Raw genomic sequence first — 14,786 nt, 5'->3', positions numbered from 1 at the left:
TAGCCAGGAGACCATCCTGATCTTGCTAGCTCCATTGTATTTTACTCGCAGATCAGTCTGGTAACTTGCCGCAGAGAAAATTTAGAGAAAGGTTGCCCAAGTGACCGGACCAATCAGCGATGGTTTTGAGGGGGCTGGAAGTTTGACGAGACGAGAAACTACTGTTTAGTGTAAACAACATGGCGGCTTCTGCGAATGAGATGAGCGCAGCTATCGAGTAAGCCGCTCGCTAACACTTTTTTCTCTTGGATCCTTCTGTTGGAAAATGGACCCAGCACCTGATATTTTAAAATATCCTTTACCAACATGTTATATACTTTCTGAGCTTTGCCTCGATGCTGTTAGCACATCAAACGCTTCGTTGATCTGATTGGTTGATTTGGCCCGTATGTTGGTGATAGACAGATGGTTTATCCAATCAGCAACCAGTATATTTGGCCCTTCCCAAAAGATCTTCAAACAAGAGTTCCCAGATAGATATGCTAATGTAAATCAATCCATCTGGCGGAGTCAGGTTAGTAGATAGTAATGTCTGGGAATCATCCCAACAATTTAATTTGGAAATTGTTTCTAGAAATACAAGTTACTGCCGAGTAAAATGTCCCTTTTTTGATTCTTTAGCCAGAAAATAGTAGATACAGGATAAGAGATGCATGGGGGAAATGTGTTTTGGGGATTTGGGTGACCTCACCCTTTAAATACAAGGGTAGCTCCATAAAAATGCATACACTTTTTGGCTCAACCTCAGCATCGAGTGTTGGCGCTAACACTGACACAGTGCTGTAGCCTTTAAGGGTAGAGAACAGGCTATCACAAAGGACAAGCTTCCACTCACTACACAAGCCCTGCGTGTCATGGTTGACCTTTCCTTTCTCTTCTCTTTTCTTCTCATTGTCTGAACTGATTAGCTTTCCTCTGTGGCAGATACACCATAGCTTACCGCCACTGTCTTAACTCAGTCTGATAGCAATTTGAGCTTAACTCCTCAACTGACACAACAGCCAAGTATGAAAAGGTGGTGGGCTGATAAATGTTTTTGCCTTCAGCGCCATATTCTTGCTGTCCTTGAACTCATTTGCTCTTTGAGGGCAGCAGATAACTCCTAACTACAGATGTGTTAATTGGGCTTTCAGAAGGAAGTCTGCATATTAAAACAGTCTAGGGACTGGCTGGTGAACGTTACCAAAGCCTCGGGAAATCACATGTGATTCAGGCTGACATTCATCTAATGTGCAATCTGGGGATCTTACAAAGCTGGGCTGTATTAGCTTTGCCTACACTGGCAGAAAAAATACCACAACAGTATTTCTAACTACCCACAGAAATACCCTGGAGCCATAAAATGTGGTGCATAAATTTATTTCAACATATATGAACACTTTGTTTATTCTCTTTTTGTTTTGTTAAAGACACAGTACATACAGTATTTACAATAGATTCTACAACAACACTTGCTGGCAGAAAACAGTTTAATCATAGGATCAGGATAAACTGGGTAAACAAAAGGCTACTCTCTAGAGCTTCATTAAAACTTGATATAATTTGACACCTCTTCAAACTTGACAATGGCCTGTCATAACAGTCCATGAGAAACACCATTGCACACTGAAATAACTGATAGTAGCTTAATGATGCTCATGGTTATGATGTTTAACAACAACCACAGTTGTTGACACCATAACATTGTGATGTTTGTCAAGCTTGGGGCTACATGTATACATGAGTTATGTGTTGTTGTATCATGTTATATGATACGTCATGTTATGATATGTTGTGTTTTGTTGTGTTATAATATGTCGTGTTATATGTCATGTTATGGTACGTTGTGTTAGGATACTGCATGTTATATGTCATATTATATTTAATATTATGGTACGTAATGTTATGATACATGTTATGCTGCATCATGTTATGATATGTCGTGTTATAATGTCATGTTATTATGTGCTGTTATATGTTGTGTTATGATATGTCATTTTATGATATGTGATGTTACAGTACGTCATGTTGATTCATGTTATGATACGTCATGTTATGTATGATACGTTAGTTATGATACATGTAACCGTGCCTCATGTTGTGTTGTCTCATGTTATGATACATCATGTTTTATGTCATGTTATAATACATCATGATATAATTTGTTACATGATGTGAGGTAACGTAACGTTTCGCAGTATGTTGCACCATGTTATGTTAAGTTACATTATTTTGCATTAAGTTAGGTTGAGCTGCGTTACCTTGAGTTAGGTTGCATTATTTATATTACCTTTAGCAAACTGTCCATCTAATCTCTGTGTTTTTCTACTATGTAGTCCAGGGGTGAGGGACCCATGCTCCTGGAGGGCCACTGTCCTGCATGTTTTAGGTGTCTCCCTGTTCAAACACACCTGAGTCTACTCTAATGATAATTAAACCCCTGACAAGCTTCAGCTGCTTGATAACGAGCAGAGCATTAGAATCAGGTGTGATAGAGCAGAGAGAAGCCTAAAACATGCAGGACAGTGGCCCTCCAGGAGCGGGTTCCCCACCACTGATGTAGATCCTACAGTATCACACAAACAGAACAGTAAGATGAAGGGCAGGGCATTCCACCACAATCTACTGCTGGATTACCCTTTGACTGATCCTATGAGGCAGCCAGCATCTCAGCATATACATCCCTTTGACAAGTCGTCAGTGTCAATCAGGTCACCTTAGCAGAATCAAGGCATAAGGATGGAAGGAGACAATGGTAATATTGGGGGACTTTGATTATGCCTGATAAGATCGGATAAAAAGACTTAGCTCTGTGAAATGGCTCATGAAATACAGGTAAATGTGTATCTGCAGAACTGCGTCGCACAGTACTATAAGCTAAGCAACTGTCAGGAGCAGTGGGTGACTGGGAGGGAGGTTGGAAACCAGTTGTTTCATTTGGGCTCAATCAGACTTGATTTTCAAGAGGAAGACAGCCGGCGTATCAGAGGAGCACTGTCACTATAGCGACAGAGCTGATGGGCTGTCATGGGAGGAGTGGGGAAATAAGGAAAGCACACATTCACACACACACACACACACACACACACACGCTGCACTGACATAACAGTCATTCAAGCAAGAAAAATGGTAATGAGCATGCATTGAAGTATTCCCTTTAAACATTTACTGCTTTTTTTTTCATAATTAGCAGTATCTGTATGAAGGCTGAAGCTGTGCGCTGCTCAGGTTCAATCATCAGCTCGCAGAATGAATGAAATGAATAGCTGACACAGAGGTCATCCCTCCAGACAAAAAACACCTGTGCTCTGCTATTCAAGGGATACATTTTAAAATTCCCAGAGAAAGGCAGAGACGTTAAATTGAAGGTGAGCCCAGTGGGTACGACAACATATTCTGAGCAGTTGGGATTATGTGTTATTGTTGTATCTTGATAATCAAATATTGGAACACCCTTTGTGAGGCTGGGAAATGAAGTTGTGATGGTGTTGACCCGCAGAGCAGCCCCTCCGTAGCTATAACTGATTGAATGTAGACAGAATGGGCTGTACTTATTGACAACCAGGAAGCATGATGATTTTCCACAGGAAATCGAAGTTGCTCATAATAAGATTATGGTGACAGACACATGCAGGAATGAGTGGTGTATATTCATACAATTTTGTGTCAAGAAAACTTGGTTCAGTTCAGATAAAACCCCCAAAACAGTAAAGGAAAAATAGACAACTGCTGCTGCTACCGTGTTAGACATTGTGATAGGCTCTTGATCATATTTCTGTATATTTAATTTGTTGCGATATACTGTACATTCTGTCAAATTTTGTTGCTACATACATTGCATTGCCCCGACAGTAACTGTAAAACCCTATAACCCCTTTCCCTGTCGTAGAAAATTAGTACCGCTACATAGTTGAACTACCTGATAATACGGTGTACTAGAAATATCAAACTATTTACAATATAGAGTCGTATTTTTTCACGAAGAGTTCTCCTCCTTTACAAAAATCTTGTGCTTAAGCATTTGAACACACACACACACACACACACACACACACACACACCCACCCACACACACACACACACACACACACACACACACACACACACACACACACACACACACACACACACACACACACACACACACACACACACACACACACACACACACACACACACACACACACACATACACACACAGCAGGTAGAAAAGAAACACATTTCTTCTCTTCTTCTTTGTTCATCACCTTTTCACTCAGAAAATGTACAATCCCTGTGTTATTTTTTGTTACACTGCAAATGAATCTCATTGAGAGCAGTTCCAAAGTGGCCGATGTGTGTTTCAGCCAGTCAATGGATTTCCATTAATAATAAAACAGGAAGTGGCCCACTGAAGAGTCCTGAGGTGATGCCTATCTCTGAGAATCTGTCTCTCATATGAACTGCTACATAAAGGTTTCTTTTTTCCCCTTATAAGACTTTCTCTTGTAATAGACACATTTTATGCATTGGAAGTTGGCAGGAAATTAAATGGCAGTCGATTGATTGGTTGCGTAGATTGCTCTCAGATCACCGGCCTCCGACTGAACGGCATCACCGGATCAGGTCAAGTTTTAGCCTCCCTGGAACTTTAACTCTGAGATAAATAAACACTTTTAAATAGACATGGAGTGATGAGTGATACAAGACAGAATCAGTTTATGAAGTACCTAATTATAGAATCCTTAGCACCACCACAGTATGAGCAGAAAACACAAATGTCTGAATGGCAGACTGAGCTGCAGACAGGAGCAACGTCAACAGACTCTTAAATAGCTTCTCAGCTTGGGAAGCAGTCTTTGGTCACAAATCAAAACCTAAACGGCATGTGCCAGTGATAGGCTGTCCAAGTGTGTACCTCTGATTAATGATGTCCAATTCCACTGCAGGGGATGTGATCCTGAGCTTCTCTTTAATGGTTAGAGTACCTCTCCTTTTTCACAGAGTCTCTGTGGTAGTCATTGACACCTCTTCACAGCTTGTTAGTACTGTGAAAAGCCATCCACTGCTAACATTTGCGTGGTCACACACAGATTTCGATGGCAGTTGCCATCACCATCTGGCTTTTGTTCTTGTCCCGGCCTGGAGACTGGTGCTGCCCAGACTCCTCTCTGGGAGAAAGCGGGTCGGACAGGACACTGCGTTTGAGTGGTGCTGGGCGCAGGCAGGAGGTTCCTGGAGGGGTGGATGGCTCAGGGTGTCTGTGGGAGGAACGTGATGAAGCGGAGGACGAGGAGGGGGTGCAACTGCCAGTGCACACTCCCGAGCTTGACCTTTCACCTCTCTTGGCTCGGCAAGATGCTCTGCGCCTGAGCTCGCTGACCAGCTCGTACTTGACAAAGCAGAAGACGTCCTTGACTCCACAGCGCTTTTCCGGCTCGGCAGCGAGCAGCCGCTGAAACATGCGCAAGGCGTCATCGGTGAAGCGCCGCCACTGAGACGGGTATGTCCCCACAGGACACCCTGCTTTCTGCCAGCGTCGAAACTCCTCATAGAAAGCATCGGTCGGAAGCGCTGCTTCCCAGGGGAAATTGCCCGTCAGCATACAGAAGACCAGAACGCCGAACGCCCACACATCCAGACTGGTGGTCACAAGGAAACCCTCAGCACGGCTAGCGCGGCACACCTCTGGCGCTGTATAGGGAATGGTGCCGCTCACCCGTTTCACGCGGCATCCCACGCGTCGGGTCATACCAAAGTCAGCTAGTTTGATGCGCCGGCACTCACGGTCAAATAGGAGCACATTCTCAGGTTTGACATCCCGGTGCACCAGGCTTTTACTGTGCATAAAGTCCAGGGCCAAGCCCAGTTGCTGCATGCAGCGTTTGACCATTTCCTCTGGTAGACCCACCTGAGAAGAAGTGCCAGAGGAGCGAAGAAGAAAGTGTTGAAGAAAAGGCAGAAAAATAGAGATTTGAATTAATACAGTACACTGTGTAGGAGGTGAGACGATGTGTGGTGATACCAGAAAAGAGCTTTGTGGTGATTAGGTTACAGTACGGTTAAAAAGAGTAGGTTGATGATTATATTGAGTGGTCGAAGCACAGGGTGAAAAGTGATACTCTCCAAAAACTGAAACAAAAGAGTCTCAGTTTTGAGTTCCACTGCAACCATTTTAAATGGCTCTTTAGAAGAACCTTGAAGTCAAGCACTCCTGGCACATCAACTGTAATAGTACCAAATCAAAATGAGAGCTCTGACAAAGTCCAGAAAACCAGGACGAAAACAAGGCTCCAATCCCAGGAGAGCTTGTTAAAACCGCAGTTTCTGAACACAGCTACTGATTGGAGCAGCTCTGGCTGAGTGAGGACGGTGATTGATGGAAGGAAGGATGATTGCTTTACCTGTGGGGGGATGATGTCGAAAAGGTCCCCGGCGGGGGCGTATTCTTGTCCGAACACGTAGCTGTCCTCGGTCTCAAAGAGCACGTCCAGGACTTTGATAATGAAAGGGCTGCAGCTAAGTGAGCCTGTTAGACTGTACTCTCGCAGGAAACTCTTGAGCTTCGTTTTGTTCTTGGTAACAAACTTCAGTGCCATTTTAGTGCCTAAAATAAAATCAGATACACACATTTAGACCGACACAGGTAAGCTCTGGTGTGTTAGACCTGTGAATACTGCCAACAATTTACCATCCAAAACATTCCAAGTAGTATCCAAAGCACCAAAATTGAATTTGGAAGTGTTACCTGGAACATTCATTCATATAAACAATGAATCTTAACTCCATTACACACATAAAACCAGCTGTTCATGATTATAGCTTCAAATAAATAGAGGTGCACGGAGTGATTAAAGGGGACATATTATGTTTTTACTGGGTTTCTACTAAAACATGTTTACATGCTTTAATGTTCAAATGTAATTTTTCTCATACTTTCTGTCTGAATAAACCTGTATTCACCCTCTGTCTGAAACGCTCAGTTTAAGTGCCTGTCTCTTTAAAACCCCCTCCTGAAAAAGGAGTGTTTTTGGGTCTTCCACACCTCCAATCTCAGCATCTCTGCTCTTTACAACATGAGACTTTTGAAATCTTTGATGCTTTCTCAGCCTCACTATTCTGCATTACTTTACAATGCTTAGTTATACCGCTTTCAGACTGGGCCAGCTTACAACCAAGGATTAAACAGTACTGTGAACCTAAAATACATGTTAACTGGTGAAATTAATTCAGCAATGTGGCTTGAGACTTCCACATGCTGATATTCCTTAGCTTGTTATCCTCAACTATAAGACATGCTGGTACAATGTGATCTAAACGACCTGTTTTCTAAAATGTCTTTTTTATATTTATGCTTTATTGTATGGTTTAAAGGATAAAGACCTAAACCAACTCACCCTGTGTATGGTGTGCCACCAGGTCAACCTTGCCATACGTGCCTTTGCCCAGCTCACGAATGTGCTCATATTGTTTGGCTACATCTGCTGCAGACAGAGAGGTGATGGCCAGGGCCTGCATGTCCTCCACAGGCACTCCTCCGCAGTAGCCCATCTTAGATGTAGGGGAGCCCCCTCCACTGCCCACCCGTCCCGGCCCAGATGGAGAAAGAGACAGGCTCGCCTTGACGCTGTGGGGCAGACTAAATGAAAAGAGAAAATAACACTTTCAAAATTCCTTCTACTATGATGATGGCAGGCGATATAAATTGTATGCATGAATGTGTTTATGACAGGAGGCTCTTCAGTGTTTTTATGTTTGTTGGCGCATCCTTATTATCTTGTCTGTACATGGTGTCCCAAAGGGTGGTTAAATCAGGCTTAAACAGAACTTCATTTCCATACAATCAATTCAGGGGAGGAATCAACAGGGGAAGTGCTTTCAGTAAATGTATTGGACTTCCTGTTGTTCCTCTAGATTACTCTGGCCAGCTTTCAGATATGGCTGATCTCAGACAGCACTTACTGGCAGACATCTATAGAAAATCAATGTGGCCAGGTAGAAGGACGAACAAATGAAAAGAAATTGAGCGAGCCGACAGCTCCAAGGCATATACATGCTGTTAAGGCATGCCGCAGATTATCTGTATGTCATATACATTTCCAAACAGTAGAAGCGATCAGTAGTGCAGTGATAAAAGTGGTCGCTCAGTTTTGCCTGGAAAAAACGTTTAATTTGCACAGTAGTTGCTGCACAGTACTCTGTGTATTTTGGTCAAATTGCTTAAGCTGAAGAAGAAAAAAATAAAAGCTGCAACAGAAAAGTTATTGCTGATTTTCAGAAGTGCCAAGTTTGAAATAGGTCAAACCGATCCTAGGAGGAAAAAATGTGCTTTAGTTTAAAGCTCAGATGGAGTCACACACACTAAATGTACCCGCTGACAACAAATTAAAGATCAGAGATGTGTGACTGTGCAGGTGAGCGTCTCTTACAGTGACTGATTCGATAAAAGGATAAAACTATTAAACAAAATGCAAAAAAATGAACCTTTTGAGGAAATGAAGTGGATCACACTAATGATCTTACCAATCTTTCTCCCTGTCTCTCTTCAACCCCCCTCCCTCCCTATACACACAATCAAATGAAATCACCCAATCATGCACAGCACACACACACATACGCTCACTTATAGACATCAAATCAGCGCAAACAATTTTGCTGATGGCCTTTCTCATCCATCATTACTGCTTTGCTCTCTGTTCTCTGTTCTCCCTGCAACCTGTTTCTCAGAACCACCAAACGAGAGTGTCGACTGACTGACATTTCGGGAAAAGAAAAAGGTGAATTACTGCACAATAACTAATGTACAGTTGATGAAAACATGGAGGTTTTGTTCTGAAGGTGCTGACGTTCCACAGCTACCTTGTGGGAGAGAGATTGATAAATATAGCAATTATACAGCGAAAAAACTAAAAAAGGATGCGACCATTTGCCGCCTCGTGTTCTTGGCGAGAGAGATGAACACTGCAAATAGAAAGTGCCCCATGTGCCATATGTCTTTGTAGATAACACTTGCTTCTTGATTTTATCACAAGCATGGAGATGCTTATATAAGAGACTATGAATATTGTAGCCTACTCGATCTGAGCGTGCCCACTGTGTAGCCTCCAGCAAGTCAACACAAAAGTTGATCATGATCCAGATCAGTCCGTGGTCCAGGTTTGGTGATTAAACATTTAAACAGGAATGGAAAGAGTGGAAGTGTGCTTCCTCTGACCGCCCACCCTGCATGGCCCCACAGCCTCTATCAGTGAGAATGAAGCAGAGCGAAAAGAGCGCTTGTTTACTGGCACTTTCAGCACTCCAGCATGGATCTTAATCACATTACTCAGCTCCCACAAAGACAAAAGCAGCCCCCTTCCACCCCACCCATCAGTGCAGGACGCTTTGCACTCATTTCCTTTTGCAGAACTGGATTAAGAGTCCTACAACGTGATGAGTGGTTGGGAGACGGTGCTCTCCTTAGCTGCGATGACGCTGTAAATATGAAGCAGAAACTGCAGTGTAGTGCCCAGGAGGTGTGGGGATGAAGTTATGTGGTCTCTGGGAGATTAGTGTGTGTGTGTTTGGGGTGGGGTGGGGGGTTGGGGGTCTTGTGTATCAGCCGCACAGTGACTCTCTTTGTGTTCCTACCTCTCAGAGGGAGCAGCTGTGAGCCTCTGCACAACTCAGCATTCGTGCTTGACCATAGTCACATGCCCCACTGATCTCCCATGCTGCCCTCAACTCCTCTCCTGTCCTGTCAGGCGACTAAAGACAAGGTGACAGAGTGTCTGAAAGCCGTTTGAAAATGTCAATAAATAAACGCAAAAATGCACAATCTGAGAACAAAGACGGCCTGAAAACTAATTTTTTTTTTGAAGGGTTTTCGCTCAGCAGCAGCAATCTGTTTTCCAGCCACTAATTTCCCCTTAAATACAGATTGGCAATTACCCTCCATTTAGCAGTTACTCAAACAGAGCTGAGTGAATTCACAGTATTAAAAAAATAAAGGTTGTTCCCATAAAAAGCCAAAACATCCAGTCCTAAAAAACAGATCGTTGGTCCAGAAACCTGCTGTGGTTGACTCCACGTGTCACACATGAGATCAAACTGCAGAAGCAGCTGACCTTTTCTTCTACAAACACATAGCTGGAGATGGGAACACAGATTTATCTTGTGATGCTGCTGAGAACTGTTTCTATGGTCAAAGACTGTCTCTTAATAGCCTCAGGGTTTGGCATGTATTTTTCCAGTGTGTTTAGCCTCTGAACTCATTTTTTTGCCATGCATGGCTCATGTCTTAACCTAACCAACAAAGGCAGCAAGTACTAGCCAATTAAAGATAGAGAAGGGTGGGTCATGACTTTGCCATCCTAGGAAAAACAACCCTGTTCTGTTTACTATTCACTATATTGTTAAATAGGCCTGTTCGTCCAATACTTTGGTTTCTAACTGATTATCAGATTCAGCTCCGCTCCTACCTTGTGATTAGTGGGGATGTTCCAAGGGTCCCATGTTTCCTGTTTTTCCCCAAAAAGGTCCTATGTTACCCGGTCGGTTATTTTTCAGTACCAAACTCCACAGCAAATAGGCCTATGTAGACCCTAACACTACCGCCTAACCCTGACCCTAATCCTGACCCTAACCGTAACCCCTAACCCTGACAAAATGCTGGATGTGACCAGGGAACATAGGACATGGGGAACATGACCCCTTAGCAAGTGCTAGCATGCTTACACTCACAAATAATGGTGAACATGGTAAACATTATACCTGCTAAACATCAGTTTGTTAGCATTGTCATTGTGAGCATGTTACCATGCTGTTCCCAGTCAGATATTTCAACTGGAGCGCCCCCGTGAAGTTGGATTTACAGCTTGGAAAGTCAGGCGAACATCACCAACCATGACCTCACAATTCAACATGGCTGCTCTGCAACAGTAGAAGCTGTAGTATCATTCTGTTTATTAGTACTTCTGTCTCGTTAAATCAGTCATATTAACAGTAGTCTATCTATCTGTAGACATTTGCTATGGTATTTATATGCCCAAAATACAGCACAATGGGATGTTGTCAACTGGTCTTGCAAAGAATGGCTTACCTAGTTAGAGTCCCCCCACCCCATAATACCAATATAGCCCAATGGTTTTCCGACTTGTTACGGGAACGAGGTTAACTCGAGTGTGACTTCATTCCCAGCTCTGACTTCCGAGGTAAACTCTTGGCTTGTTTGCATATTTAAGTATGTTCGAGATTGTCTTCACTAAAGATGACAATTAGGAAACAGAGCCTGCAGGGGAACAAATATCTGTGGGAGGCTATTTTCATGTGACTCTCATCAGGGGAAATAATTGTGTATTCAGTGAGTTCTCCTGTATAAGCTATGTGAGTGATACAGTTGCAATGAACTGTGACATGACATTGATTAGCACATTAAGACAAAGATGACGATTGAATATAAATAAAGACTCACATAAAGGAGTCAAGCTAAATTTTAGTCATGGGAAAGATTTTGCATCTTTTTTTTAACATATGTATTTTAATGTAAACAAAATATCAGAAGTTTTATATACAGTGTTTTCCCTTTTTAGTCCAGTCTCCCTTCCACCTCTCCTACCTCTCTCTTGTCTGTTACAAAAAATTTAAACAAGGGACTAATGAAGGAAATAAATAGATTGCAGGAGCCTGCCTCACGTCTCTACCTCTCCATTACTAATGGACTAGTTGCTTTGCTCTCAGCAAAAGAGTCATTATGGGTGAAGACTGATCTCCTGTGTCCAATTTACTGTCAAAATGCCCAACGTGTCTTGCCTCCAGGGTCAAAGTAAAAACAGTGAGTGAAATACGATGTGACTGATGTGTTTTTTTTCTCACTGACTGGGGGAAAACAACTGCATGCATAGACACACGCATACAGATGTGTTTCTGTCTGTCTGTCTGTATGTCCTTCTCCTTGTTGTCTCAAATGACACACGATCCTAAACAATCTGTCATTCCATCAAAAACCAAATGGGCTTCGTCATGACAGCAATCAAACTCTGTTCCTTACTCAGGCGTAATAAACCGAAACACCTTCCAATCCCTACACAGAACATCTGAGCCTGTGAGTTGGTGCATTTAGTGCCTCTGGCAACACACAGTTTAAGAAACCTCCCTGCTGTGCTGTGATAGGTGAACCAGCAGCCAAGGCCACGGGCACTCACTTTGACAAATCACCCGTTTTCTAGATTTGCCTGAAAGCTCAGGATCCCTGCTGGGACTGAGTGCTGTTTAACCCGTCCCTGACTTGTCTTGGGACGGGTTAACACCCATGGAGCCACCGCCTGCTGGCAGAAACTCTAACCATTTGCTTCCTGGGATGACCTAAACCCCAGGAAGGGTTAACCCAAGATTAAAAGGATCCAAACAATGACTGAGAGTGGAAATTATCTATGGGAGGGAAAGAACGCTTGGCTCTCGTACTGTACAGTGACCATGCATGACAATCAATAAAAAATCAAGCATGACGAGAAACCAAAAAAATAAATAGAACAATCATCCCACTGCAGAATAAATCAATAATGTAGCCTGGGATTAAGGCTTTGGGATTAGACGCTGTATAGCATCTGATTTTCAATGTCATTATACACAATGCCGTCATCACCATCATTGTAATCATGTCCCTTAAAAAAAATCATTCACAGTGAAACATCACAACCCAATAATCTACCCAGGGAACATGCTGTACCTAACCCCCTCTCTCAAACACACTTTACAGTAGCCTCAAGTTCCAATAGGGAGGCTTCATGTGGCGACAGAGAGGGGGATTGGGGAAATCCAGTGAGACTGAATTGAAGCATCCCTGCCTTTGTACCAAATGCTGTAGACTGCGTCCCTTTGATGTGAAGTAAATGGGGAGAAGTGACTCTGTTATGAGCTCAGAAAATGGGGTCTAAAAGGGGGTGTGGCTAACTTATGTGAGAGCATCGCTAAGGAGGACACTACTTCTTATTTCCCCAGAACAGTCAGCCCTCTACTTCAAGGCACACTAACAGTATATGGTGATTGCAGATCCCTGCTCATACTGTAAAATAGCCTCTAACCACAATTAATGCACTACTGGTGATTGCTGAGGTTGCAAATAACCTCTCTCTCTCTCTCTCCCTCTCTCTCTCTCTCTCTCTCTCTCTCTCGCTCTCTCTCTCTCTCTCTCTCTCTCTCTCTCTCTCTCTAATGCTTTCATTGTATATGACTGGATATTAGTCTTCGCTGAAAGAACAAGTATAGGACACAATGTCAGACACAAGACATAAAATCAAGAACATACTGGACATAGATATCGAACATTGATTAACCAAACAATAAGATAGCGTTTAATAACTATCATAGGGTAAATGCAAAAAAAAAAAAAATGCAGTGCACATTATGCATAACATACACAGTCATGCTATGAACACACCCACGCACGCAGACATGTATGCATGCTGATTGATTGACAGGGGTATCATTACACACAACTGTTCTCCCACTAACATAAAGGCAGGTTAGGATGTAATGTGCAGATATTATGTTATATGTTACCCCCCCCCCCCCCAGAAAAACAGAGTAAAATAAGTGTCCTCTACATGTCCTAATTGACAATGTTTGCTTATTTTCTGTTCTCTGAGCAGCCATGTTTTGCTATAACAATTCCATTGCCCGACTGTGTCTGCTGCTGAGTCTGATTTATTTTTTTATTAAACTGATTAAAATGTTGGTAAGATCTTGTTTTAATGCCATTTTACAAGTATCCATTGTAAAACTGTGCATTATATCTGCATTTCTTTGAGTTTTGTGACCGGGTCATTGTCTGGGATCTGTTGTTTCTATATGAAGCTGTAAGATTGCCTTTTTTTATGTATTGGCTGTAAAGTGGCAGATGCCCTAGCTCTGCAGGCCATGTTTAGATGTTTTGTTTGTTTTGTGTCTGTGTATGCACAATAATGTGTTTTTGTTTTTGGATTACTAATGTCAAATGTACCATTGTCATGTACCTTCTAAATGTGATGATTAATTCAGTTGCAAAGAAAGGCTTAGTATAATGTTCTAACTTTTTGTATCAAGCATTACAGTGTTGAACAATAACACGCACACCTGCTCCAGGTACAACTTTGACCCTGAATTTGACTTCATCCTTATAACCCTCTCGGCCATTACTGCTGCTTCCCCCTCATCAAAACAATGTTTGTGACAAAGCAAATCCCTGAATATTAGCTACTATTGCCTTTCATTTAGAGTCCATTACCAGCCTGCAGGATTTGCTTTTACAGGGCCTGTTCTATCAAGTCAGCTTCTCATTTAAATGCATTAGGCCGCATTAATGATGAGATATCACCTGTCTGCCCTGGACAAAGTATAAAAGGGCCATTAAAAGGATTTCCCGGATGCCCTCGCATCCATATAGCAAAGGCCAAATCACAAAAGCAGAATGGGAAACAAACAGGCGCGGATTTCATGATGGGTGAAAACACAAATGAAGTCACCATTAAACCATTAAATAGTCAGAGTCAATCATAACCTAGTGATAAAGCTGTAGTGCTGTTTAACAGCTGGTGCTTTATTATAGGCACATTTATTATGAATATTGTCCATGAGAGTGAGTAAAAGTACAGACAACACAAAGTTACTCACAATCATAACATTTATGAAAACAAATTCAAAGGTCTTCAAAAATAACTGGACTATTAAATTAATAAATTAGAATAAACAAAAACAAATCCCAGGCAATAAAACACATTTTCCAGACCTCTCTGTGTATGTATTTTGTCTCACTCACCTGCTGGCGACCTGTCTCTCTCCTCCATGGTCCTGCATCCGCTCGGCGAGCAGAG

At 42.4% G+C, this 14,786-nt stretch overlaps 1 protein-coding gene across 1 annotated transcript; it reads right to left on the bottom strand.

The window, feature by feature from the left end:
* Nucleotides 1-5,041: 5,041 nt before the first annotated feature.
* sbk1 (SH3 domain binding kinase 1) lies at nt 5,042-14,786 on the bottom strand (the record flags this gene model as incomplete). Its single annotated transcript, XM_083932472.1, has 4 exons — nt 14,732-14,786; nt 7,356-7,597; nt 6,363-6,565; nt 5,042-5,869 (listed from the first exon to the last, which is right to left on the bottom strand). Exons 1-4 carry the CDS (start codon nt 14,767-14,769, stop codon nt 5,042-5,044), a joined length of 1,311 nt encoding a protein of 436 aa, XP_083788598.1. The 5' UTR covers nt 14,770-14,786.

This window comes from Echiichthys vipera (genome assembly GCF_963691815.1).
Source record: "Echiichthys vipera genome assembly, chromosome: 18".
NCBI lineage: Eukaryota > Metazoa > Chordata > Actinopteri > Perciformes > Trachinidae > Echiichthys > Echiichthys vipera.
This window is presented reverse-complemented; position numbering and strand designations above follow the sequence as displayed.